General features: G+C 36.8%; 2 protein-coding genes across 3 annotated transcripts in view; one reads left to right on the top strand and one right to left on the bottom strand.

Moving 5' to 3' along the window:
- The window catches only part of LOC139145807 (uncharacterized), a 36,365-nt gene extending 23,390 nt beyond the window's left edge, over window positions 1–12,975 (bottom strand). Inside the window, exons 1-12 of one of the 2 annotated variants that reach the window (XM_070717191.1) lie at window positions 12,785–12,975; window positions 10,950–11,169; window positions 8,698–8,918; window positions 7,242–7,467; window positions 6,996–7,112; window positions 6,311–6,389; window positions 5,021–5,166; window positions 4,465–4,568; window positions 3,455–3,642; window positions 2,792–2,972; window positions 2,347–2,439; window positions 2,097–2,220 (exon numbers count right to left, since the gene is read on the bottom strand). In XM_070717191.1, the coding sequence (XP_070573292.1) occupies window positions 2,097–2,220; window positions 2,347–2,439; window positions 2,792–2,972; window positions 3,455–3,642; window positions 4,465–4,568; window positions 5,021–5,166; window positions 6,311–6,389; window positions 6,996–7,112; window positions 7,242–7,467; window positions 8,698–8,918; window positions 10,950–11,156 (1,686 nt within the window). In that variant the 5' untranslated portion in view covers window positions 11,157–11,169; window positions 12,785–12,975. The remainder of the gene's footprint in view (window positions 1–2,096; window positions 2,221–2,346; window positions 2,440–2,791; window positions 2,973–3,454; window positions 3,643–4,464; window positions 4,569–5,020; window positions 5,167–6,310; window positions 6,390–6,995; window positions 7,113–7,241; window positions 7,468–8,697; window positions 8,919–10,949; window positions 11,170–12,784) is intronic. The other variant, XM_070717193.1, reaches the window with a different exon arrangement.
- On the top strand, window positions 12,972–23,047 carry LOC139145808 (ribosomal RNA small subunit methyltransferase NEP1-like). Its single transcript, XM_070717194.1, has 5 exons — window positions 12,972–13,125; window positions 15,202–15,303; window positions 16,600–16,741; window positions 17,391–17,599; window positions 22,852–23,047. The coding sequence occupies exons 1-5, from the start codon at window positions 12,997–12,999 to the stop codon at window positions 22,963–22,965; spliced, it is 696 nt and encodes a 231-aa protein (XP_070573295.1). The 5' UTR covers window positions 12,972–12,996; the 3' UTR covers window positions 22,966–23,047.
- Window positions 23,048–27,914: the final 4,867 nt, after the last annotated feature.

The following is a 27,914-nucleotide window of genomic DNA, read 5'->3' as shown; positions in this document are numbered from 1 at the left end:
CTCATAATTAATGAGGTACAATATGTGGCGTCATGCGGTGTCCCATCATACCATATATGAAGGGTGTAGCACTTGTGGTTACTGAGTTATGGACAAATATGTATATTTAAGGTCAAATGTCACTGAGGTCATGTTACATTTTGTCAAAAAAATTGAATTGCTAAGTCATCCCTATATACCAAAAATCAGACCTAGCTCTATTGGCTCGCTCAAAATTAGATATGCACATAATTAATGAGGTACAATATGTGGCGTCATAAGGTGTCCCATCATACCATATATGAAGGGTGTAGCACTTGTGGTTACTGAGTTATGGACAAATATGTATATTTGAGGTCAAAGGTCACCGAGGTCACGGGAGATTTTGTCAAAATATTTTATATATCTGCGTGAACGGAGGGACATGACCCAATCTATAAGGCCCTGGACTTCATCCATGGGGACTAAAAACTGTGTCACTGAATCCTTTTTGCAATATGAATATGATGACAAACTAAATTTTTATTTTACTTGGCCTTATACATGGGATTCTATAGACAGCTGACTTATACATGGTAGTCTATGGTGGTGTAAACTAAAAAGTCCTCTAACATGGCCAAATCGACGTGCATCTGTATGGGGTAGGGTACTATCCTTGTGCAAAGTTTGAAAGAAATTGACCAGGGCATGTCTGAGATATCTGCGTGAACAGACGGACGGATGCACACACGGACATGACCAAACCTATAAGTCCCCCCGGACGGTGTCCGTGGAGACTAATTAGACAGACCACGAAGTCAATGAGCAACATACAGCTGAAAGACTATTTTTCACATTGCGATTTTAAGCCCATTTTTATGAGAAAAGGGACATGTATATGTATATGGAGAAAACAGCAGAAGACATATTTGTAAATTGTTTGTTAAGTGACAATCATATATGCATCTCTTGAAATTTTGTGGTTATAAGGTATAACAGTAGTGTAAGAATAATGAGGTTAGAATAAGTTAGTAAAGCTAAGTTGACAGTAATTAAGATTACAAAATTATACACTAAGCTGAGGAAATCTGAATGAAATAAATGTTGAAAAGTAGCAAAGTCATGGTCATCTTTTGTCTAATACCTTGTGTAAGTTCATGAACTTTACATAAATCTTGCTATAGATTTGTTGCTAATGGGCAATAACTGTGTTTCAGATCATTTGAGAGCAATCCATCCATGACAGGTTTAAATTGTAATATACTTCTATTTAAAGGAGAGAAACTTCTCAAATAATTTTTTCCCTGTAATTTCCTGTGAGAAACACATGGACATGCGTAGGACTCTATGCTGGTGCTACCTTGCAACTTGTCATGGCATTGTCTAACCTGTTCACCCAATTTCCTGTAGACAGGTCCACACTCACCATTGATAACAATGGGTTTGGGCCATACCATGGTAGTGAAAGACTGTAACATGTGAGGTCATGGATACTTAATCTCAGGAATGTCAAAGTCTGTATATTGACTCAAGGATGTTACATAACAAATGCTTAAGGTCATCTCAAAAGTGAGAATCTAAATTATGAAATATGGTTTTTTTTTATGCTTTGATACCCAAAAGAGCATAGAAATCTCTTATACTTTGAATCAGCCATCCTGCATATTTTAACATTCATCAAAACCTCATTTCTGTTCACAACTCATAAAACAGTCCACAATGCAGGATTGGTGTACATTCCAAAACTACATATATGAAAGACCCCTAAAATCAATTAGTTAAAAAGGGGGTTAGAAATTTCCCAAAACTATATAACCTCACTCCGTTTGGCTCCATTTTTCGGAACCAGTCTATGTATCGGTACCAAATATCAACGCAGTCTGTTCAGCAGTTTTTGACTTTTGTCGTTTACGGAAATGGACGACATCAAACACCGGTTGAAACCACCTCTATATCACAACTTCCAGTTGTGATAAAAACGGCGTATGAAAAGTCAAAACTGTGCTTACATTTCTGTACAAATCAAATTATGTTGAAATTCTATCAGATACTGGGGAATGATATTCATGAATGGTTTAAATTCTCTCGATATCATTTTGATTTAAAAATTCAAGCTATTCCCAAAGCTGTCTACTTACAGCCTCATATTTGCGGATTAATTCTTGTAGCACAACATTGTGTTGTATGCATCGATCCAGTTTGGCTGCTCTACTGTGTAGTAATTTATACATCTCTACTGCAAACTCAGCTCCATATGTATCTCTGAAATGAAACAATACAATACAAACACTACGTCATCGTACATTCTATTGTGACCGAATTTCATTTCATTATGAGCAAAATGAAATGCATTGAATTCCATGGAAACTGAAAAGTATATATACATACTTGTCCATTAAAAACAGAAGCAGCAGAAGATGAGCAACTTTAAATAAATCAGCTTCTGGATGCATTCTGGCAACACGTCGCTGAAATGACTCTCTGAAAAGAAATTAAAATAAAAATTGATTATTCTCAGAATTGGTTGAAATTCTTCTTTTTGTGAGAGGAACTACCATATAAACTATATCATCAGAAGCATATTTAATAATCTGATTTAAGTCGTTAATATGCATTAAAGTAATCAATTTCAAAAAAATAGTCATGGAAGCTTAGCTTGTCAATATATATACAATAAGACTTTCACAAGTCATTTTCTTGACAAGAGAGCACTGTTCATCCTATATTTGACTTAAAACTTGCAACTCTCCTTCCATGAAAAGCATTTCTTATTGAATTTAACACATGACATAAAGATTTTGTAATGAATTACTGTAAGTCAGAACTAGGTTACCTAATTGGAGCTGTAGCTTTCCAACCTTCTGGTACATAGGCACTCTCTTTCACTTTAAATCCATCTGTCAGTACTTTTTTCCTCTGAAGACTTTGTTGAGGACCAGAAACTCTTGCACCTTGTTTGGGATTTTGACCTGATCTGCCATCAATAGCAGCTGATACTGTCCTCCGTCCAGCATCTAGCACAAGATAAATCTTTGATGTGATTTTTGAAATCTTAAAATGTTGACATAAATTTGTAACAACAAATGCCTTGAATTCTATAAACAGTACCTTTCTGCTTGTTTGAAATCAGTGGTTATAAATATGACAAATCAAAAGACTTGTTTATATTTCACATCATAATTTTGCTATTACCAGTAAGCATATTTCTGTGAATTAGAAAAAAAACCCACAGATACAAATTTATGCTATTCATTATCTCCTATTGCCATATGTTTGTGAAAAAAAACTGGGTATCTTGAAATGTGTTGTCATTGCATTCATGTCACTGACATTGACTAACATCTACTTATTACATTCATGTCACTGACATTATCTGATTGCCACTTATCCTACATTCTACTTGAAGGGCAGGTATGGTTCTGATCTCAAATCACTTTATGAATCGATAACAACAAACACAACGCATACTGTGGCAATGATATTAAAGTGTACATACCAGATGATTGTTCTGGTGGTGGTAGTGGTTTAGGTACTTGCTTTGGATCATTGTAACTCTTGACAGAATCAAAATCAACCCTTTCTTCTCGCACCATATACATTGAAAGATACGCTTCAACATGGGCCTTCTTCCAGAAAATACCTTCTCTTGCTGTGATGTAAGGAAACTCACCAAAGCTTGCCACACTGGGTTACAATCAGAAAATATACCAAGCTGTTCAATGTACACTATATCTATGATATACACTATACATCCATGTCTTTAAAAGATATCATGCAATGAATGGTAAAGAAGTTGTATAATCCTTTAAGATATAAATCATATTAAGTGCTTTCCTTTTACTAGATATTGAAGAGAATGTAAATCGTTTACAATTGTTTTTCATCAATTAAATCTCTAAATATGGATTTCATGAATTACTCTATGGATTAACAGTACTACCTTATGAGTGAATCTACATCGATGATCATGAAAGTGTGTACATACAAGTTTATCAAACTACGGTAATTCATCTTGAAAGTTTGATGGTCAATTTACAACAGGAGCAGCAATAGTTGTTGTTTATAAAAGTTAATGGCAAAAATACAGTTGTCTTTCAAAGTAAACAAATTGTAGATGAGCTGAAATGAAATTGTTACTGTGAGTGATAGTTTTAACAATCGTCCCAATGCTGTTTGATATCAATCATTATTATTGTAAATATTGAAGTAATTTCCATAACTTATTGTTGTCAGTATTGTGCGCAGCAATTTCCCAAACTGATTGTAGTCATCATAGCTATGTTTCACCAACTTTTTCCATTCAGATGTGATAAGAGTCACAAGGTCAGAATTTGCAATTTGAATTAAAGTGTGGGTGGATGTGTCAACTGCTTGTTAGTAAATTTCATCAATTTTCTGCTATGATAAATCTGAAACAATACTACATTTCATGCAAAACAAGTTGTTGTTCTATACTGCTAAATAGAGAGTTTCTGCATACAAGTTTACATAAGACATGATACTTACAGGTCTTCTTCAGCTTGTCCATCTCTAGTATCAACAAAGTGAAATAAATATTGCTTGTTTCCTCTCCTGTAAATTTCTTTGTATTGGTCTAGCATGAACACACACTGTTGGATAAAATACAGATACATATCTGTCTCATTACTAAATTTTCAACCAACCAAACAATCAAGCTTGTCTTTCCTAAACTTCTGCTTCCTGAATATTCTGTAAGTTTTTTACATATCTGTAACTAACGAATGAAGCATTAGCAAATGGCATACTTAATTAATTGATTGATATAGTTTGTAAAGTATAAAGCCATGTTGACGTAGATTGAATGCACCACCAGATTGCGACCTGAGTCCAATATACTTCACTTTTCAAACCATTCAACTCTTTCTTCATTACTATGTCAGCATAGGTCATCACATATTATTACAAATTCAATAACCTTGCAGAAAAGGAAGACAAAAAAACCTACAAGAAAATTTCCAAAGATCATGAGTGAAACAACAATGCCAGTGAGTATTCTAGGTAATCATTAGAGCAAATTCTATGAAGTGAATACATGACTTACCTCCATTGTTACAGGTTTTGCTTTCTGTATGGAATTAATCAGTGCAGATTCAAAGTCTTTTTGTCTTTTATCCATCATATCACTAGTCCATAGATCATTTATTGTACTGTCAGGAAACTGTTCATGAGTTCCAGGTACTTCCATACCTGCAAAACAATTAAAAAAACAACAACAGATGAGCGTTTGTAAGAATTTGCAGTGTTTTTTCATTCCAGTTCTGTTAGAAATTCTGATACCGCCTCAATACTTCACAAATATCTAATGTATGTTACATGACAAACTTGAAAGACAATTAAGTGATCAGAGAAAAACTTATAATTAAAGTGATGCAACCACTGCTGACTCATGTTTTGAATCCTATTTCCCAATTTTCTCCCAAGTCATACTTTTCTTGTTACCTTCTATGTTATTTTATTCCATCTGTTCTTCAACATTGAAATATACAAAGACTTAAAATCTACTCATCTACTACTATAGAATTCTAAGTGACATTTCAGAAATTTCCTTTACAAGCTTCAGTAGCAATTATACCCATCTGTTATCCAAAAAGTCACATTAAACACTTATTGTATTGGACAAATGCAGTACAGTATAGGCGGACTATGACTACTAGAACACATGTTAATTAAAGTAATGAAAGAAAGATATATGGACCTCTGGTTAAACAACCAAAAAGTGATGTCAGGTGTTTCAAAAGGGTAAACACATCTTGCCCCACACTGTGACACCCACCATATACCAATTTGTTGGTCAAAATATGAAGTACATACTAGTCACAATTTACAGACTGATGTTATAGATGCCACCAGTGATCATGTCTCTGGGATACATCATCCTTGTAAACAAGTCTGTGATAGAAGAGACAAGCCATCGTCTTGTTTAACTTTGATTTACAAGTTTGCAAGAGAGGTGGTCTCTGAAAATCACCATATGAACTACATGCTGTGGCATAGTGCATTGTAAACTAAGATATGCACATACTCCATAGGCAGGTGAGAGTGGAATATCGCTGTCCAGGTGAGAGAAATTGATGATAGAAAAGTTGATATTATCTCTTTTGTCATAGTCTATGGGTAGTAGAAAGGTTACTATTAGAGTCAAATTCAAGAAAAATATCTGAATGCAAAGCAGAAGAAGCTGATGCCGTATTTTTTTAATCTTCAATTCAGGAGCCTCAGGATAAATTGTAGGGAGATAGTATCCCAATACAAAGTTATTTGGAAAGATGACATCATCTATGTATCTAAATGTAAAGTTGTATTCACAACTAATTTTTTGTCACTGACCTACCTAGAAATACATGAGGAGTTTGTTTAAGTACTGTACTGTTGACATCGTTCAGAATGTGTTCAATAAATAACTGCGCTCCCTGAAACAAAAAAGAATATGATCTTTAGTCTTCAACATTATAAGAAGTTACATATACATTACAAAATATCAAAACAGTATACAATGGGGAAATAATGTTTATGTGCTCAATCAATTGAAACTGAAATCAGTAACTTTTTACAGAATCTATGTCTTACAGTTTTTGTTTCACTGTAGTATGACGTTGTGTGTAAACACAGTAAAACACGGATTACATCATTAATCCAAGTTTATAACAAAGTTCACGTCATTTGTTAGACAGTGAACTGTGGCTACATATGCTGTTGCAGCAAACATACATTATGTATTTTCAAGTTTACTTCACTTATCTAAGTGTTCATTCATGTTAACAATGCCAAACAACACTTAGATAATGAGAAGATGATGTATATTCTAAAAATATCATGAACACGGAGATCTCAAGCAAATCACACCCTTGTATTGATTTTATCTTGGTGTCTGACCTGTTGGAGCCATATCCAATCAGTCAAGCAAGCTGAACACACTCCTGTCACCCATACTTCCATATTTGGAACATGTTCAGAAATAATTGACAGATTTCAAAGTACCGGTAGGTATTTCAGGAAAAGAAAGTTTTCATTCTCACCCTGTTGAGATCAGGACCAAATATCAGATATTCTACTCTTAAATTGACAGTTGATGGATCATCATAAAATGTACCAGTAAACACTGCTGGTCCTACTAATGATATCATCACTTGAACCTGCAGAGACAGAAAACACAAAGGATTTTTTACGGAACATTGTAGGGTGGTTGTACATTCAAGAAAAGCAAAATACTGGACCAGAATTACGACAAATGAGAGAGATTAATTAAATATATCATTACTTACAGAGTAGAACTCTTCGTTATAAATTGTACTGATTTTTGGAGTCATATTGTCAATCAACCAGTTATACCGTTGTAGTGATTTTGGATCCACAGCTTGTACCATATCATGAAGTCCCCATACATTCTGTGAAATCTTGGAACCCCATACATGTGCTATTGGTGTTGCATACACTGGATTCTCTAGCAGCTCTCGTATTGATTTGGAGTCTTTCATATTCATGTGAAATCTGATGAAACAAAACGAACAAAATAAAGAAATGATCAAACATGACTTGTTACATGAGACCACGGTCCCTCTGGGGGCTGTAATGAGACATATGACATTTAATAATATCATTTTGTGGATTTTGTACTTCTTTTATGCCATGAAACAATATGGAAATTTATGTACAAAATCCAATCAGAGTTAAGCATACAGACAGTGAGGTTATCACATAATGTGTAATATCCAAAACAATGGTCAATAACTACATTATCACATATATACCACAGTTTACCCGCATCAGAGTGTAAAATTGGTATTTGCACTGCAGTGCAATACCAAATACAATATGCCATAACTTATGTCAATAAGCACTCGTAAACTGGACTATTTTTGTTTGTAAACAACTAGTATCATATAAGCTAGCCAAATATGGTTGTCTGCAAGCTGTACTATTTCCATCTGCATGGAAGCTTTCAGAGATGATAGCTATGACAAAGCTTACTGTGTATTTTCATAAAGGAGAGAAAATGACATTTCTGAAAGTTTTGATATATTTAGACTGCAGTGTTATCCCTTATTTTTTTCCCTTGCAATCATGCCTCAAGCATTCTACTTCTTTGCCGTTTACATTTGTACCATGCTTGTAGATAATTTAGCATAGACACTGTAAATTGTACATAAGTAGTTATTTGCAATGTTCTTTCCTGTCATGATTGCAGGCAAATACACTAGCCTTGGACCTGTAAACATGTAATAAATTTTACTCAATCAGAACTGGGGATGTGGCATAAGTAGCCAATGAGAAGTCAATGACATCATCATACATCAAATCTGATTACTGTACATCAATTCTGATTACAAAAAGTAGGAATGTGGTACATTCCATTCCACCAAACTTCGGATTTTGAACTGAGTACCATGTATTTTTGTTTTCCATTTTTACATACGTAATAATAACAGAACCCGATGGCATAACAGTGCAAGCACAATGTGCTTAGGGTGTTTGCTTTTGGCCTTGCAGTGTTGTCTGCTGTCCCTGCACGAATGTCTGATGGCCGCAGAATATACCACAAGCCCTCGTGCACATACCTCAAATATGTCTCACTTGCACTGTCTTGCCATAGGGTTCTGTCACAATATTTCCTTTCAATGTTTTTTGAACTGAAAACCTGATCACTGGAAATTTACCATTGTGCAGAAAGTAAGTTATGTCAAGGAGAAATTTAAGCCATTTAAAATAAGAAAAACCTACTTTTCAGAATGTCTGCGCAGTCTTCTTGTGAAGCCAGGATAAGGATTAAATGGTAATTCTGGACGATTCATTAAAGCATAGCAAAGCTGTGACACAGTGTCATCAATTTCAGTATCATTTAAATATTTAATGATCATGGAAATGTTGGCCGCAACTTGTGGATCTTCTGGGGCTTCATAGTTGTAACGTTGTCTTGGAACAAAATCATCACCATCAGAACCCTGGGCAGTGAGAGAGAGTAATAATATTAGACCACTCAGATTGCACTGGGCAATGAGAGAGAGTATTACCAGTTACCGATAGAACACTCGGTCGACACAAGTGTAATTATCACATCCTAAATGATAAATAACAATACTATTAAAGTTCTTACTGATTATCATATTAAACCTGATAAGATTAAGACACTTCACAATGTTCTGAGTTAAAGAAGGACACCTATTATAATTATTTTTTTGCCTGTACCCTCAGACAATCAACAGCCACTAGCTTAAACCATACAGCCTTTGAGGCTCCATTTGGCGTAATGCTTGCTGTATTTACTGGTATTTTTTATTTGTAAAATTCACTTCCTTGTTCTATTTCAAAAATTATGTTAAACTGGTATTAAACAAAGACTTTCTGTATGTAATGTCTGATGTTATTATTGACATTGGAATTTTAGTCAAGACTAGAATTCAGTTTTCACAAACACTGAACACTGTGCATGATGCCAAGGTTTGCTGGTATCATTTATTAGACTTTGCAGGGAAGAAGACAATGCGTTTGTTTTCTAGAACAAAAATAAACATAGGGCCAAAGTCCCTGAAGCTACTATAGACATGAATACAAAATTAAGTATTTCCTGACTGTATAAAATTATCACACTAAAGTCATCCTAGGGACCTGTATACCAAATATTAAAGCTGTCTGATCAGTGGTTTTGAAAAAACAAGCAACCTAACAGTCGACAGAGCTCTGCTGTGTTATGTAGAGAATAACTTTTAGTGACACGTGTTGATGACAAAGGTGGGTATCTTTGATAGCTCATTTCAGGATGGTGTGACCAAAAATGGCAAAATTAGCTGCAAAATAGTCACAATTGCAGATTGCATCATAATTTCAATATATCATATTAAGATAAAGCCTAGGAACCTGTATACCAAATATCAAAGCTATCAGATGAGTAACTTTTGAGAAACAAATATTTTGACCTAGGACTTATGGCTGTGTGTTAAAGTTTGAAATTGTACATAATGTTATCTACTCAAAATTTCTAAAGGGATGGCTGTTGCCATAGTGATGACACTCAGGCTTACAATGGCTATCTATTGTTTGAAATGGGGTCATCCCAGTGTCATGACCACCATGGAAATATTGCAAGATATCCTCTGCATGACAAGGAATGCCTGTCGTGTTTGACCTTGAATTTGTATGGAGTTTCCCCTTTTGTCCATGCAAATGATATCACAATCTTGCATTCTTTTTGACAAACAGCATAAACAATTGGTTAGAGAAGTTGTAGATGAGTTGTTAATAATTGGAGTCAGATATTAGATACCTACAATTCAATTCACTTACAGAGAACGCCACATTAACCCGTCAAGCCATTTTGCAAAATGCCTAGTGAGACAGGGAGTCATTTGGCCAGATAACAAATAAATTGGCGATCAACTTCACTGGTTGGGTACAGCAATTGCAAACACTAAAATCAGCAGGTAATCTCAATCGGTGTCAATTGTTAATTATTCTTCATTCGATTCAGTTTATATTCTAAGTTACACCAAGAGTCTGAAATGGTTTGTACCACTGTGCGATGTTTACGCAGCTTGTAGTATCAGTATCAATTTTATGGCCTGAGTTGGGCTTCCTGCTGACTTTTGTATTACAATCACTGTACCAGCCACTGAAGTTGACCGCCTATTTACTTGTTATCTGGCCAAATGAATCTCTGTTTTACAAGGCATTTTGCTAAATGGCTTGACGGGTTAATGTGGCGTTCTCTGTAATTCTCATTGGCAATGGATGTTTCCATGACAATATGAAAATTGAAATGGCAACACTGATCTGTATCATAATATTAAATTGCAAATCTAGATTGGGAGTGTCTTTCAGCACAATTGCGGTAGGCCTGAACCCAAGATGAACTCATTTCACATTAGCCGAACACTGTAATGCAAAATTAACAGCAAGGATAACTGGTATCACGGTACTACAGAAAAGGCACACATTTTTTCAGTCTGTGCAAAGTTACAGAGTAATTGCTGTCTTACATCAGAGACATCGGAATCATCTGTGTCCTTCTCTGCAATGGAGTGAAGTGCATTTCCTTTGGATCGATTTCTAATATTCTTGATGAAGTTTGCTGCCATTCCCATGGCTGCTATTGATGGTTTACCACTACTTCTATGGCTGTCCCTGGTTTGATTAGGTCGACTACCAGCCTGTGATGAACGCTGAGATCTTCCACTGACACTCATGGCTATGTACTGTCTTTACATTGGATAAAACAAATAAAGTTGCAAACATGTTAACAAGAACATCAACTTTTAAATTTCACCATAATAAAAACAGGTTGACACATGCTTTGAAAGAAAAAGTATTGAAAAAATGATTTTATGGGAGGAGTTAGCAACTTGTATAAAGATAATTTTGTGGGTAGCTACACATTACACTCTGATTTATCAATATATGGAAATAGGAAAAGTGTTACTCTTGTTTTGCCAACATAAAGGACTGCTTCAACGCAATCTTTCTGAATGAACGTAATTAAGGAAATTTTCCACGACTATGATCACCACATTTGATTACCTAAGGCTTACAAAAAACTACAATAATACTTGATTATCAATGAACTTTGTACTTGATTTGTTATAATATCATCAGGTTATAGAAAAACTTACACTCATAACTTATGATATCACTAATTTTGAAAGAGTAAAAGCATCATTAGAATGAATGAAAATGCTTCTTGATACAAATTCAGGGAGCCTGGTTGGTAAGTTATTGTACTGTGTCTCATTCCTCACATCCAGTCACTGAAAATTGGTCATTTTGACTTGTCAACACAGCCTGGGTAATGTAAAAATATGTCAAAGCTTATCTTTCACGATTGAATTTTAGAGAAAATCAGAATGCATTTTTGGTCAATAATAACACTGCATATTGGACAAAACTTGTGGTGTTTGCCTAGCTGATACTCTGTACTTCAGACACTCCAGAATAAAAATGGTGAAATATTTTCCTTTACAGATAGTTCTTTTCATTTTTTGCTAGATGAAATTTCACTAGCTGACTTTGTCTTGGCATTCATGAGTATACCAGTAGTGTTACTTATTGTCTTGTATCCTTATTCAAAGATCTATAGATGGGATTGCTGATTGATCTGAGCATGAATGTAAAAAGTCACTGATCTGAGTAATGATGTAAGTGAAAGAAACAATAAACAACATGGACAGAAGTTGATCATTGTTCTGAATGTTTTTTATCCTAAATACCATAGGATAGCTGAAGGATATCTGTGCATATGTGTGCAGCTTCCTGGAAGCTTTTGGCCAATTGGTTGACTGAAACTCATTGTTTTTATTTAATTTTTTCCAAACAGCCAATCAGCTTTACTCAATAGCTCAGGTTCCCTGCTCATTTGTTGTGAAGTTCAGTTCAGTTCATAAGGAAATATATCCTGTTGGATAATGACACATCCCTCTTGGGTATGTTGCGACATTATGTGCTGATAAAAAGAAACTTTCATTGCATACATTAGTTGCAGTATTGTAGCTCGTGGTTTTGCTTGGGTATTTGGGTTGGACAGCAAAACCACAAACCAAGGAAAAGCCTCGAGCTACAGTACTGCAGCTGTTCATAGTACAGATGACATTTTGGATCACAGTACCCATGAATACATGAATAAATAACATTATCATTATGAATGACTCACAACCAACCAAACAATGCACTACCAATGTAGTATACTAGGGGACATTTTACCGTCATGCATGCACCATGGCAATATCATGATGTACATATGTATGTCATTGGCATGTACTGTAGGAGCTCAACATTATCAAAGCACTTCATGCAGTTATGTACACAAATGAAATCAACCCACCTATTCACTGTGCTGCGATATACTTTTGACTGTCACCTTTCTTTGCTCCGATCCGTATGTCAGTGTTTACCGACTTGCAACCAAAACTGTTCCTTAGGCTTATATTCTCGTTGAAAATGCATGGTTGTGACGGCAAACAAAGTCGGATCGATATGGCCAGGTTGGGATATACCTTGCCTCGTTATGGAATTTGAGTCACGTGACATAGCAAAATGGCGACCTCCAGAAACGACCACGATGGAAATCCCAAGCCGGCAAAAATTTTGAAAACCTTACATGAAAAAGATGACAAGAAGAGATTGATAGTCGTCTTGGAAAGAGCATCCTTAGAAACTGTAAAGGTAGGAGCAACAATTATGCAATAATACCAGAAAAGTGTATTACGCCATCGATAACTAATCGATCATCCAGCGACTTCAACTTAGCCCTGCGTAGGATATCTGTGCATGTTCCCGGCGTTTAACGCCTTCACCACAGTAACGCATACGCTGGTAACACACAGCATCGTCCGCAGGGCTAACTCCAACGTAACTGAACATGCAGTCACGTCGTCAGAACGTATGCAGCATCCATCGATGTACTTTTCAATCCCCAAGTAATCTAGTCGTATGTACGTGTGAATATTAAAGTTGGTGATATAATTAAAATCGTCCCTATCGGTTCCTGTTGTTGTTGAACCACAGGTGCTTGGAATTGTAAGTGTGGTATATTGCATATGCAGAAAGAACGTTTTGGGTGGAGGGACTGTAGCTATACTGAACTACTCCACGCGCCTGTGTTTTGAAGGATGAATACACTATACATAAGCTGGATTGATCGAGGTGCAGAAAGGCTTAACCTGTCAGTGTCAACCCACCGGCGCCTGGAGCACAGGGGCTTGGCTTTGCTCGCCTATGATACAACTTACTTATTTTCTTTGCTATATTTCACATTTGAAAACATGTTTTCATTAATTCATGCATTTTTTGTGTTTGAAACCGTGAAAGACTAAACCCAATAACTCTTTATTGGGGTCCTACTAATTACTGCCCGTCACTGCCCGTCACTGCCCGTCAGGAAATTAGCCTTCCAATTACTGTAATCTGATCAGTTGATATTTCAATACCAAAGACCACTACTCTTTGTAAAAACGAACGAAATAATATTCCAAGATCCGAAAAATGTTGATTTTCGAACGAGTAGCAACGCTAATCGTGTGATCGTACATGCATCACCATTGGCCATACATACTGCCCGTCGACGTCCGACCACTGCCCGTCACTGCCGTCGGAAATTTACCTTTCAACAACTGTAATCAGTTGATATCTCATATCAAAAACATTACTTACTATACACCAAACAAAATTGTCGTCCCAGACCCCAACAACGTTGATTTGCGAACGAGTGGCAACGCTGATCGTAATCGATGTCCCAACACTGCCTATCATCACTGCCCGTCGAGTAGAGAACTTAGCGCTCCAATATTCCACGTTAGTTCTGAGACAGGACTCGGGCATTTGGAGTAAAACAGACTCTTATTTTGTAACTTTCTATTATATAAGTGGTCTTTGGTATTGATATATCGACAGATTACAGTAATTGGAAGGTTAATTTCCTGACGGGCAGTCGACGGGCAGTGACGGGCAGCGACGGGCAGTACTTAGTAGGACTGCTTTATTGTATGCCATGTCGTATGCCTTTTTTCGGGAATGTTATTGTTAATTTAATGTCTCTGAGAAATAAAACCATTCGTTGTGTTCACAGTCTCTCCATCCAGTGACTGTGTTGTGTCATACTAAAACAATGGGAAGACTCCGATCAATAAAACAACAAATGCATCTGTTCACCAGTTGAACCTAGCACTTACTTCCGGTAGTTTTTAACAGGAATTCGTAATGTTTCGCAACAACAAGATGCAACAGTGTTACATTACACGCCTGACAATTTGTTTAGTTGGCTTTCAGAACAGGGGCACATTTTTGGCACACGTGTATTTAACCAACAACAAATACTGAAAGTTGTGTTACTCCAAAACACCACAATTTGGCAACAAAAATTGAAAATTTTACGCATGACAGATGGTCATCACTTCAACGACACGTTTTCGACAAATTACTCTCAACACCACTAAATGTGAAACACCAAATAGGAAATGGATACAAACCTACCAGTCTGTTTATCATTAACAAAGGACTATAATTGCTTTAAACAGGATATTGTTCACTATGCATTTCACAAGTATCGGAATAGGGCAGTGTGTGTATTGCCATACCTACCGAATGCCCGTGGGTCAACACATCATGAACCTGCCTCTGCGTTAGGCTCATGAAGTGTACATTTCAGTGTAACATAATACAGAAAGTGTCACAATAAACTATTCTGGTTCAAAATATGCAATAGTAATATTTCTTATTGTTATTTGGTTTGTTGTTTATCAGGTTGGAAAGAAGTTTGAGTTGATGAATTGTGATCATCACAAAGGATTAATGAAAAAATTTAAGAAAGATCCAGCAAATTATAGACCAGACATTGCACATCAGGTGAGTATTTTGTCTAATTGGTGTTACATCTAAATGTTATCACACTTGTGCAATTGCTCTGAGAACTTGCTACTTAATTTGCCACAGTAGTGGCACTGATCAAGCTACTGCATATCGACTCATAAACTATAAAACGTACACCGGGGAGTATACTGTGTGGTACACTTTAGATACAAACATGGATGTAAAAAAGAGACCTTCTTGATACAATCAATTGTGAAACATTGCTATACCGTCCCCTTTTGCATATAGCAGCTGAGTCAAGAGTCAAGTTGTAGTCTTGTCTTTTCCTTTGCATATTTGGAAGTTGTTTCCCTAAAAATGTTAAAGTTGAAAAAAGATGTAATTGTTTTACCAATGGTCGAATATTTTGAACCATTTACATTTACCATTTTTTGAACCATGTAGTTTCTTTATCCTGGAGAAAACCACACACTCATACACACACACAAATCAAATCAGTTCCTACCAGCTGATATCTAAACAGTAACAGTGGAAACCTACTTTAAAACAACACTACCATCCATCTGTTGTTTGTTGCAACTGAACTGCAACAAGTACTGGTCCTGAAGTAAAATTTGAAACAACTTTTCAAACCTATTACACAAGTGAGATAACATTTAGATCTATTTCGTCATCCATTCTCAGCTTGCTTTCACTGTAAATAAAATTTATCTTCGTAAATACAGATATTTTTAATTGCCATTCTTGAAGCATGGAAATATATATATGTAAGTTGGAACCATACCAGAAGTATGTAATTACTAATTGCATTGTTAAACAACACTTTAAAAAATAAAAGAATTCATGGATTATTCTGTGTTGGAAGGCATACATTTCTTTTGTCAGGATTTTCTGAGGAATTGGACACTAACCCGTGCTAATATTAATCTTCTCTCATGTTTGTAATCATCTATGCATATATGTCCATATGGACTGATAATTTAGTTTCTACATCTATAATATATGCACCATCTATAATTTTTTGAGTGGTGGAGATTCCGTGTTTGAGGGAACAATCCCATAGGTAATATTAGATAGGTGTCAGAAGATGAATTTAAGCAACTTCATTTCCGACATGTCATTTAGCAAGATATAAACACTACACTTGTATAATCAAAGTTGATGCAACGTACTGAAGAATTACTACTTTTTGTATTTCTGTTTTGTTCACAAAATGATTCAGAGATTGTTTATATTTGTACAATGACCAAATTCATAAAATCTTACATTCATGCTGAACCATTGTCTAACTTTCAGTGTATCTAAACCACAAACTTTTCTATTTCTTTACAGTGTTTACTCATGCTTTTTGATAGTCCATTAAACAGAGCTGGCTTGCTTCAAGTATTTGTACACACAGAAAATAATGTTTTAATACAAATAAGTCCACAAACCAGAATACCCAGGACATTTGACAGATTCTGTGGCCTCATGGGTAAGTATTAGTGCATGGAAGAGATTTAGATTATCAATATAAGCAACACTTTCAAAATCAATATTGAGAGAAGCTCAGTTCTGCAACATCCACTGAATAGCATTGTTTGTTATCATGGTCACACCACACCATCAATCCTCCAATAAACAAATGTTTCAAGTTTTCTTGAGATCTTATCTCTTTCTTGTGAAGAAAGAAAGTGAATCACTTTGACAAGAGTGAAGTAGCAATCTTCCTACATCTGTTAGACAGACAGGAGTTACAACATTTTTGTCTCCTTTTAAAGAATTATTGACATCATTTTGTTTTTTTTGCCACATTCAAATCGATACATCTCTTTTGCCAATATTCAGTCTTGTTACAACCTAGGTGTGTAAACCAACATTTTGATATACACAGAGTATACTGATTTAGAAAATACAAGTGTTTCCACAAAACAGCTCAGAACCCTGCGCACAGTGAAATGAAGATAAACATTGTAGTTTTGACCTTATGAGATTGCTATCAGCAATATGTTATAAACCATTTGTTTAAATGTAATGAACACGGTCATTTGCATCACCAGAGATTTTCAGCCAATTTATAAATGTCACAAAAACCAAAGGCTAGTTTATCAGCAACAAACAGTGGTATGTTTCTTTTTTCGCAGTTCAGCTGTTACATAAACTAAGTATACACGCAGCAGATGGACCACAGAAACTTTTGAAAGTTGTGAAGAATCCTGTGAGTCAGCATTTACCGACAGGTTGTAAGAAAATCTGTACGTCATTCCAAAGTGAAAGGTGTGTCAATGCTAGGGAGATTGTACCTGATGACAAACCAATTGTGATTGTAATAGGAGCCATGGCACATGGAAAGGTATTGCTACTAATGGTTTTATATGTCAACTGTTTACACATGGTATGTGTATTGGATATATCACAGTCCCTCCACAATGTAACAGGTCGCAATCTGTTGTCATGAATACTTGTCAAAAGTTGTATTTATTTCTTTTTTATATATCAGTACTACAGTACATCCTTGTGTGGATTATTCAAGTTTTGAGACAGAATTGTATCCAGCACATATCTGCAAAAGTAACATGATTGACACTGTATTTGAGATGTACAGTGTATTTGACAGGAAAGAGACATGGAATAGCTCTCTGAAGACCATTTGGCATTCAAAATTGTTCTTTGAACCATTTACGTTTTAGCAATGAAGCCTTTCTGAAGATTGTGACCACCATTAATGGGTCTCCAAAGATATACACTGCACGTATAGGCAAGATGTGTTTTACACAGGTCCATGAAAGGTTTTATACTACTGGTTCTGCCGGGCAAAATTTGTTGACAAACGTTAATGGGTTTATACATTACTGTCACACAAAGTTAATAAAGTGTTGATATCATTAATATTATGGTATCTTATTTTGAAATGGATCTGTAGAGCAAAGTGACTTGCCATATTTTCAGACATTTACTCTACATTATTTGCTCACGTGTTGACACACGTGAGCATATGTCGCAGCGATGTCTGTCTGTCTGTGTGTCTGTCTGTCTGTCTGTCTGTCTGTGTACTCAATATCTCAAAAACGGCTGATCAGATCAGAATCAAATCTGGTACATAGATTCAGTTTGCAAATGGCAAGAACTGATAAGTTTTTGGTGGGTGTGGCTTGCTTACTTTTAGCTCATTTGCATAATTAATGATTTTAGAAAAACTGATATATATTGACAACGACTGCACACAATTTGATGAGATTCGCTACAAATGTTGATCACACCAAGATATATCAGCTTTGAAAGATATTAAGGGGTGACGTGAAAGGTAATTACTAATTTGCATGTTTAATGAAATTTCCTAATTAGGAGTATATATCTTAATTTACTCGATCAAAATTGACGAAACTTGGTACGCATATTTAAGATACTATGATTTAACATTATTGAAAGTCATTAAGCATTTTTACTTCATCCAAATCCTAATTTGCATATTAATGACCTTTTGAAATTAAGGATATATATTTGAAGTTACATGATCAAAATTGTTGAAACTTGCTATGTACATTAAAGATACTATGATAGAACATTATTAAATGTCATTAAGCATTTTTACATCAGCCACTTCCTAATTGCATATTTTATGAATTTTCCTAATTAGGGGTATTTATCTGAATTGACGAGACCAAAGTTGATGAAACTGGCTATGTACATTAAAGGTACTATGATAGAACATTATTGAGAGTCATTCAACATTTGAACTTTAGCCAATTCCTTATTTGCATATTTTATGAACTTTCATAATCAGGGATATTTATCTGTATTGACTAGACGAAAGTTGACGAAACTTGCTATGTACATTAAAGATACTATGATAGAACATTATTGAAAGTCATTAAGCATTTGAACTTTAGCCAATTCCTTATTTGCATATTTAATGAACTTTCATAATCAGGGATATTTATCTGTATTGACTAGACCAAAGTTGACGAAACTTGCTATGTACAAGTTAAAGATACTATGATAGAGCATTATTGAAAGTCATTAAAGCATTTTTACTTCATCCAGCTCCTAATTTGCATATTTAATGAATTTTTGAAATTAGGGATATATATTTGAATTTACATGACCAAAATTGATGAAACTTGCTATGTACATTAAAGATACTAGGGTATTATGTAGGCTAACATTGAAAGGCATTAAAGGGCCTATGACATGCCCCATACAACCAAACGTAAAATCACTCTTTGGGTCTTGAAATTAGTCTACGTCACTGTCTTGCATTGCGTATCGCCCCCCTTGTCCAGATGAAACGCAAGTAAAAGTTACGGGTGGGCGTGTACCCCTAGCCCAACTTGTTCGACTTTTTTCGGCTTTTCGAAGTTGAGCCGACGACTTATCTTAATACGGGCAAACAGTCTTTCACACCTTCGCAATCTCACGTCCGTAAGGGTGTGAGGCAAGGGCTTCCTTTGCTCAGAACGTACACCCAGCGCGCAACGCACGAGACATCGTGAGCTTTACCCGTGTCTAAATGCTTTAGTTGCTATTGTGACATGGTCTTTTGAGGAGATTACTAACGGTCACATGCGGCGTACGGCCGATCGCCTCGCCGATCGAGTAAATTAAAATGACTGAAATTAAAATGACTTGTCAGGTTATCTGATTAGGTGTACTATGCTTCGTGCCAAATATATGGGAAATTTCATCGGGAAACATTTGCGCGCCAGGACGCTTCCCGTCTCTACACAATGGTGAAGACGGCGATTCAAAATGGCGATCCGACAATGCAGCGACAATCTTTCTTTGTTTTTCTTCATTAAAACATGTACAAAACAGGCCTAACACATCACTTTTTGCAGGATTCGTTTGCTCTAAAAATGCACGGGAACATGAGCGATTGCATCATTTGTCTCGTGCTCCAAACAAATGATAGTTCTGTCAAAAGTCAACGTCCGACACAGCTACACTCAGAGTGATAGTTTTCGGAAAGGGTACTGAATTTCGCCCAACCAAAGCCGTTTCATAAATGACGAGCACTACAAATTCTTATTACCATACCTTTTGTGTTTATCGTCAAACGGAAGTGGAATATAGGGGTCAAGTTGCAAAATTTTTGACCCCGAGTTGAGTGCGTAGTAATCGGACTGCTATGATTGCAGTAATCGGACGTCGTATTTGGAAGGCGAGTAGGGGCTAAATGTTGATAATTTGAAACTTCAAAACCCCAATTTTCATTTTCGATATTCAAAACGGGACAGCAGTATCAATTCACTTAATATGAGGTCACACAACTTGTAAAACGCTATTATTACGGAGCGAAGTGAGTCCGACGAACAGCATGTGATTGAATGTCCAAAAACTGAGGTCGTCTGAAAACTGCACACTGAGTGTACTGTACTGCAGCTACAACATGCAATTCATTGAATCGAAATACTAAGGCGCAGGATTGCTCCACTTTTTATAAAATAAATTCAACCGTGAAAAGTTCAAACCGAGACTGATACTGTCTTATTTCATACAAAGAAATGAAACGTAGCCTCATAGTACTTTAAAAACCTGTCTCGAGCATTCCATTGCTTTCAATGCACTCGCGCTTTGTCTTTCAGAGTCAGAATCTGACTCTGATTTGGAACCACTCGTGCTGGATGCCTGGGGTTGCCTATGCGCCTTCACGCTACTTCCCCTCGAAATCACTTTCTGAATTCTGGTCAACCATAGACCCTCGAGGGTCCTCGCTGGAAGCAACTGCAGCTGGACGCCGGTGTGGCTTCCTTGCCAGTGTTTACTGGGCGTCTGTGAGCACTGTTTATATAGCTGACTTTGTTTGTGGTCTAATTTATGCAAGGACCGCTAAATACACTTTCGTGACAATAGCCTTGGACAAATGACGTCAATTTTACCTGTTGGTCAATATGCAAATACCGCTGCCTGGCTCGGGTGCGAAGAGAACCCCTGATCACCAGGCATGAAAAAGGAGTCAAATTTCGCCCTTCGCGCACATCTTTTCGAACAGACACAATATGCAATCCATAGACAGGTCCCCTAGCTGAGTTTTTGGAGGGAAAAAATAAAAACTTTGGAAATCATGTCATAGGCCCTTTAGGCATTTTTGCTTCAGCCGATTCCTAATTTGTGTATTTAATGAACTTTCCTAATTAGGGATATATACTTGGATTTATTTGATCAAAGTTGGCATAACATGCTATGTACATTGATGATTATACCAGGTTATACCAATATTGGAAGGCATTTCGCACTTAAGTTTTCATGTCAGCTAATTTATAGTTTGCATATATAATGAGCTTTCAAATTTTGGAATATATAGTTTGAAGGACTTGACCAAAGGCAATTACACTTGCTATATAAAGTGGTGATACAATGACAGCAGTCAAAGAAATTAATTATTTTTATTTCAGCTAATTACATATTTGAATACTTAATGAGTATTTACCAATTTTGACCCGGAACTATTTTTGTTTGTAAACAGAAAAAATGCCGTCTACAAGATTTCATTTCACTTTTGTTCGATGCTCGTTATAGTAAAATGCATGACATTACCGATTAAAAACTACGACAAAGAAAATTGCATGTACTTATTATAGTGTGAGGATGATTTTTAGTATCCGGAAGAGCAGTTTGTCAGCGAAGCAAAAAACATTGACAACAGGCGACGTCCGTTTCTAGCTCCAAGAATGCACGGTGGCCGCCGTAGCATGGCGGCCATCATACATCGAAAGACATGTAACTGCGGGCGCAGCGGAGCCAATTAAACAGTTAACATTTTCAGAGACGTTTTTGCCAGTAGTTTTCTCACCGGACATTCCCTGTTTACAATAGAATGTCACTTTTGCATGCAGTTTATTGTGTGCTTGTGTGTCCTCCTACATGCTACTGATACACTACAGTTAGCGCTTGTGTGCCTCGGTAAACACTGAAATTTGATCGTTCAACAAGTTATGTTTGCAGTATCTTACTCTTAAATTTCCCGTAAAAATCTTAAAACTGTTATCAAACTGTTATCGATCATTTAGAAGAATTTTGAGCTCAACATGTAAAAAAATCAAAAGCGTTCCATGTTCAAAGTTCTCTTCGTTTGGCTATCTATGGCATGTTGCTACGTATGTGTACGTGTGAGCAATCGCAAGCAGAGTTGCGACGTTCTCATACGTCATCCTTGATAAACAAGTAAACAATAGTTTAGCCAATCAAAAAAGAGGGTTTGGCGGCATTGACCAATGAAAAGTGAAAGCTGATTTGATGCCTAATTACAGTGATGTCAATGTTATATAACTCTGCAGGGTCGCCCTGAAGCTTTGACAGACAAGTAGTACGCACGACTAATCGTCGATTTTCTCGATAAATGATGCAAATAAAAGACAGAACATATGTAATTATAACAGAACCCCATGGCCTGTGAGTGCTCGGGCGCCGTACTAGCGGTATTTGCACTCGTGCTGCGGTGTATTGGGCTGTCGCTTCGCTCGTGAAAGGACTGCTGCCGAATACACCGCAGCACTCGTGCAAATACCGCTAGTATGGCACGCTTGCACTCACCGGCCATGGGTTCTGTCATATTACAAAGTGACAAGTCAAATTATTTCATACTGATTTCATGATTACTTTCAGGTATCTGTTGACTACACTGAAGAGGATGTTGCCATTAGTAACTATCCCCTCTCAGCTGCATTGACATGTGCAAAGATTTGTTCAGCATTTGAAGAAGTATGGGGAATCCTCTAGCATCTTAAACACTACCAATCAAAACCTTTTTAACTTTTACCTAACTTTAACAATAAAAACAAAGGACATATACTAAATCAAATTGATATGACTCAATTCTTTTTTCTTTGCATCAAATCTGCATTTTTCTGCCACAGATGCAGATATCATGACCACTGAGATATTGCATACCGTCACTACAAAATAGTTCTTTCATTGAAGCACTATCTGTCATGCAGTCATTTTCCTCCATCAAAATTTACGACCAACTTATAACATAGACTAGACTGGAAGATCCATCATGCTCAGGTGCTGCCTACATTCCAGTCTTCTAATTTGTAACAAATCATTGGTGAAATCTGATAGGTTGGGACAAGATTCTGTCACTGGATAAGAATATGACAGACTGCGTCCAGTTGTTAGAGGAGGGAGCATAGAGAGCGCCCCCAAGTGACGGCCCTTCGAGTCTAGACATAGATGCAAGTACTACCGGTACTTTTCAACTGCTATCACATAGCACATCAAATAGGGCATGCAGAGCCTAAAACACAGCCAGATTCTAAATTTGTAATATGTCTCTATAAACCACAAGCATTGATATTTGACTTGCTAATAATTTTGTTGAATAAACTGGACCACTGAAAATACTTAACATGTTTTATTTCCTTGTCAAAGAAAACTCTGTTCCTTCAGATTCATTCCAATAAAGCCATTAACATTTAAAATGAATAAAATCTATGAAAAAATGAGATATTATTTGAAAGTTATAAAAATTAATAAAGTGTATGTCCCGCATAAATTCAAAGTTAATTTTGCTTAAAATGAGCCATGCTATATGATTTTGCCACCCTACTTTATCAAATAATGCATCACCCCAATGAAACGACGCGGTTAAATATTATTAAAATGCAATATGATGTGCGACTTTGAAGTTAGCTGCCATTCGGGTCGTTTCGGAATTCGCGGGCATTGCCACCGGAAATGACGTAACTAATAGAATGTACGAGTGAGTGTGTTCACCTCGGCCATAGCGAATGCTTACCGCTGTGGCTTCAACATGGTGAGAAGTTACGCCTTTGGTGGCTGAAGTAACTGCAGCCATTGTCAGTTTATTGCATTTTAGGATGATGTATTAGCCGCATTTGACAAAATTACAAGAAAGGGTCGGAAAAGAGGCATTCAGACAAGCGTTTTCTGCGGTGCACATTTTCGAGTGCCGTGACTTAGAATAAACACGGTTCGGAAGCCAGATGTACGGTAAGATAGACTTTAATTCCTGGTGTTACTACATCGATTATGTAATCGCAATGCCGTACCAGTACGACCATTGTCACCAGAAAGCTTCGCGTGTATCATCATCAACTATGGACAAGAGCGAGAACAGCAGCAAGACTGCGACAGGTTGCCCAAAACATGTCAAGGATGCGGGGGCCGCGGAGCTGAGAAGTATGGCCGTGTTTACATCCCCCAAGACTGATCGCCGATTCAGATGCTTTACGAAAGTGATTGTAAATAAATAAATGAATACAAGTACTAGATCTCATGCATGTGTGACTCTATAATAAGTAACGTTAGGAGATATCTAATTTTATATTCCTAAAAAGTTTACGTAGTGATTGACTGACTCTTTGCGAGACTGAACGATACACAGGCTCTAGAGTCAATGCAGGCGAACCGCTAGCCGCCACTGATACAATAAAAATCAAAAGGTGTGTAACAGCGGCAGCCATGCACGGAGCCCGAGTAAATTTCAACAGACGGTTTCGCCCTCTTTTATCTCAAATACAACTTGCTTATTGGGGTCGATCGATGCTCCAGTTCATCAACTTCATGAAAAATCACACCAATATCCAAAATCTCTCTGTTAAGTCCATGAAAAAGCTGTGTTTTCGGAGCAGTGTCAGCTAGGAAACGCTGTTATCATACATGACCCACATTGACCTATCACGAAATGTTCTGATTGGTTGTTACTTTTAAGGGATACGTCATCCGTTTCAGGGGGTGCTACACTCGAGAGATTTAGTTACACGTAATTACGTTCGATCAGTATCCGTAACGTCTTTGTCATGCAGTGTGCGAAACTCATGCAAATCTCTACTGGCCCAGCGGGCCAGTAACTTTAAAAAATCACTGGCCCTGAAGGAAATCAACTGGTCCGATCATCAGGTCAAATCCAAATATAGTGGAGATATATACCTGCGCTCAGTCTAGGGGCCAAGAATATGATGGGATTGAAAAATAAATAAAGACACCACTTCAAAATCCTAACATCAAACTGTTTTTTTATGCCTTTTAATTCTTTTATTCTTTTTTTAATTCTTCAAATGAAGATGACTATCAAAACCGAAAGTTGGGGGCAACTGATCTCAGTGTTGAAGAACATGAAATCAGTAAAAGGTTAAGCACTACACATAAACGTTTTCATTTCCTAAAATAGCCTTTCACAACAAATATTTCTAACATTGAGAAAAAGAGCACAAGCGTGGGCTTGAAACACGTCCCAACACAGAAATGCTAAGCATCCAGAACTCCGATCAGGGATGGGTAAGTTTTGGCAGCACAAACGCCGGATCACACACAAATGGAGTCAATACAACACTTGACTCACGATTCTGACTTCTCCCTTTTGAGGGACTCATCATTGAAGTCAATGAAGGGAATACAAAAAATTAGGTCAACTGATAAAGAGAAATAATACTGAAATGTCCAAACCCACGTTAAAAGACAAATCACAAATTTAAAATGTAAGCGTAATCTTTACAGTGACCAACTTGAGCAAATGGCCGTCAAGGTCAATGAAGACGGTACCATGCACAATGTTTAAATATCGGACATTTACTTTTTACTATCGACGTTTGACGTCCGACATGTATCCGTCATCGTAACGATCTATATATCTGGTCTAAAATCGATACTAGACAATACAAGAATGACTTGCCTCTTGTCGCTGCACGACGGGTTTGAGAAATTGCCTATATTTACCCAGGCTGATACATATCGGCGATTTTAGGACTCTTTATAGCTAGGCAATTCTGGAATGACTGTGAAATCAAAGATGTTTACTCGATATTTATCGGCGATTGGGACCCCAATATCGTCACCAGAATGACTCATCTCGTGTCTCGGGCACGTGTGGTCTATTTAAAATCACCGATGTTTATCAGCGATTTCGGGACAAACGTCCGATATATATGTTGGAGATTTGCATTGCCACCTCACAGATCTTGCCAAGCCCGACTTCATCATTGCGGCATCAACTTCGATACTATACTTGTCAAATCGGGGTAAATAATCGATGTATATCTGGGAGATCAAAACCTTACAGATTTGGCCCAGCGGTCTAGCCAGGCCCGACTTCGATAGTCCGACTTTAATTATACGATACTAGACTTGTCTAAAAGGTGGGTAAATATCCAATATATATGGAGGTTTCACCATCTTATAAATCTGACCTTAGTTTTAGTCAAGGGTCTATGATCTGACCAAACAATTCTAATTTCGATATTGTGTTGCCCAGGAGCTGCAAATATCCGATATCATATGATGTTGAAGTGTCATCGAAATCCAGTTTACCTCGACACATGCAACTCGATCGATACGCTAATTATTCTTTTATGATCACGACGAGATCTCCACCCTAACACATGTAACGTCTTTCGCTTTGATGCAGTACCGTATCTTTGAATAATTTTGTCAGGTATTTAGCTTAGCAAAACATTCTGGTAAACTTCTGTACAATAGGAAAAGCTACTGGCCCGTCTTTAGGAACAGCAGGACATATTTCAAGAGTTACTGGTACGTCCGGCATGGAAACTGCTGGTCTCCGACCATCGGGTTAGCGTGAATTCCGCACGCTGTTGTCATGTGATAACCAGACGTTGCGTGCGTGTGGAGCAGTAGTTTGTAACGTCGAATGACACTTTTACACGTGGTCATAATTACTAATAGTATTTTTTTTTATAGATTTTCTAATGATTTCCGCGAATTTTGACAAGCAACCTCGTAGAGTATCACTGTAAATTGGCAATTATCTTTGAGGCCAAAAAAAAGAAAATAAATTGTGCTGTTCTGTTCAGATAACATGGTTTTCAAAAATAAGGTAGGTACGTCGGCAGGATTTTTTTTTTCTTTTTACAAAATATTTTTATTTTTAAATATGCATTGTTCAGGGGTTCAGGGCGCTCAAACACTGGCCATAACATTTCCAGATCACAATGTACCATATAGGTATATAAAGGAAAAACATAAGACACCCTCTTTCAAGCAAAAATCAAATGCCAAGTATCGAACGTGTGATTTTACGGATTTTTCTTTGTTTTCTTTTTAGTTCCTTGTTTACGTAGCTCCAAAAAAATTAGGGTCGGCAGATAAAAAATAGAGTAGGTCGGGTTATCGGAACAGCACAATATTTTTTGTTTGACCTAAGAATACTTCGTATTTGCAACAGTACAATGAGTTCTTGCTATGAGTTCCTGATACAAACGAAATGTAGTATTCCACATTATATCTGACGCCGTCACAAAGATTTATGTAAACCATGTAAATAATTTTATCTAATAAGAGAATCGGTAAGTTTAATTCGAGAGTACGACGAACTAAAGTAGTCCTCGCGTAGAGAAAATAACGTTTCTTAGAGCTTGCACGAATTTCGCTTGTTTCACATTGTACTACACATGATCAAAACGAAAACAAAATACTATAGCAGTAGCCTGTACAATATATGCTTCCACTCCCACTTGCACTAGGTGCAAACCCCCTGTTAGGTATGGCAACAAGTCAGGAATGTTAAAGGAAATTTCATTCAAAGTAAGATAAGAAGTGAAAACATTAATGAGGAAAACTGTAAATCTACTTACCAGTATGAATACGCTGCCATAGCGAAGCTTGTGGGCGGACAAGTGAAAGTTAACCGATATTTTGAAATTACGTTCGTAAAACCGTCATCCAATCACAAGCTTCCCCTTGTGGGT

Source organism: Ptychodera flava, chromosome 12, assembly GCF_041260155.1.
Source record: "Ptychodera flava strain L36383 chromosome 12, AS_Pfla_20210202, whole genome shotgun sequence".
Lineage (NCBI taxonomy): Eukaryota > Metazoa > Hemichordata > Enteropneusta > Ptychoderidae > Ptychodera > Ptychodera flava.
Note: the sequence above shows the minus strand (reverse complement) of the source record. Positions and strands in the feature narration are given on the sequence as shown.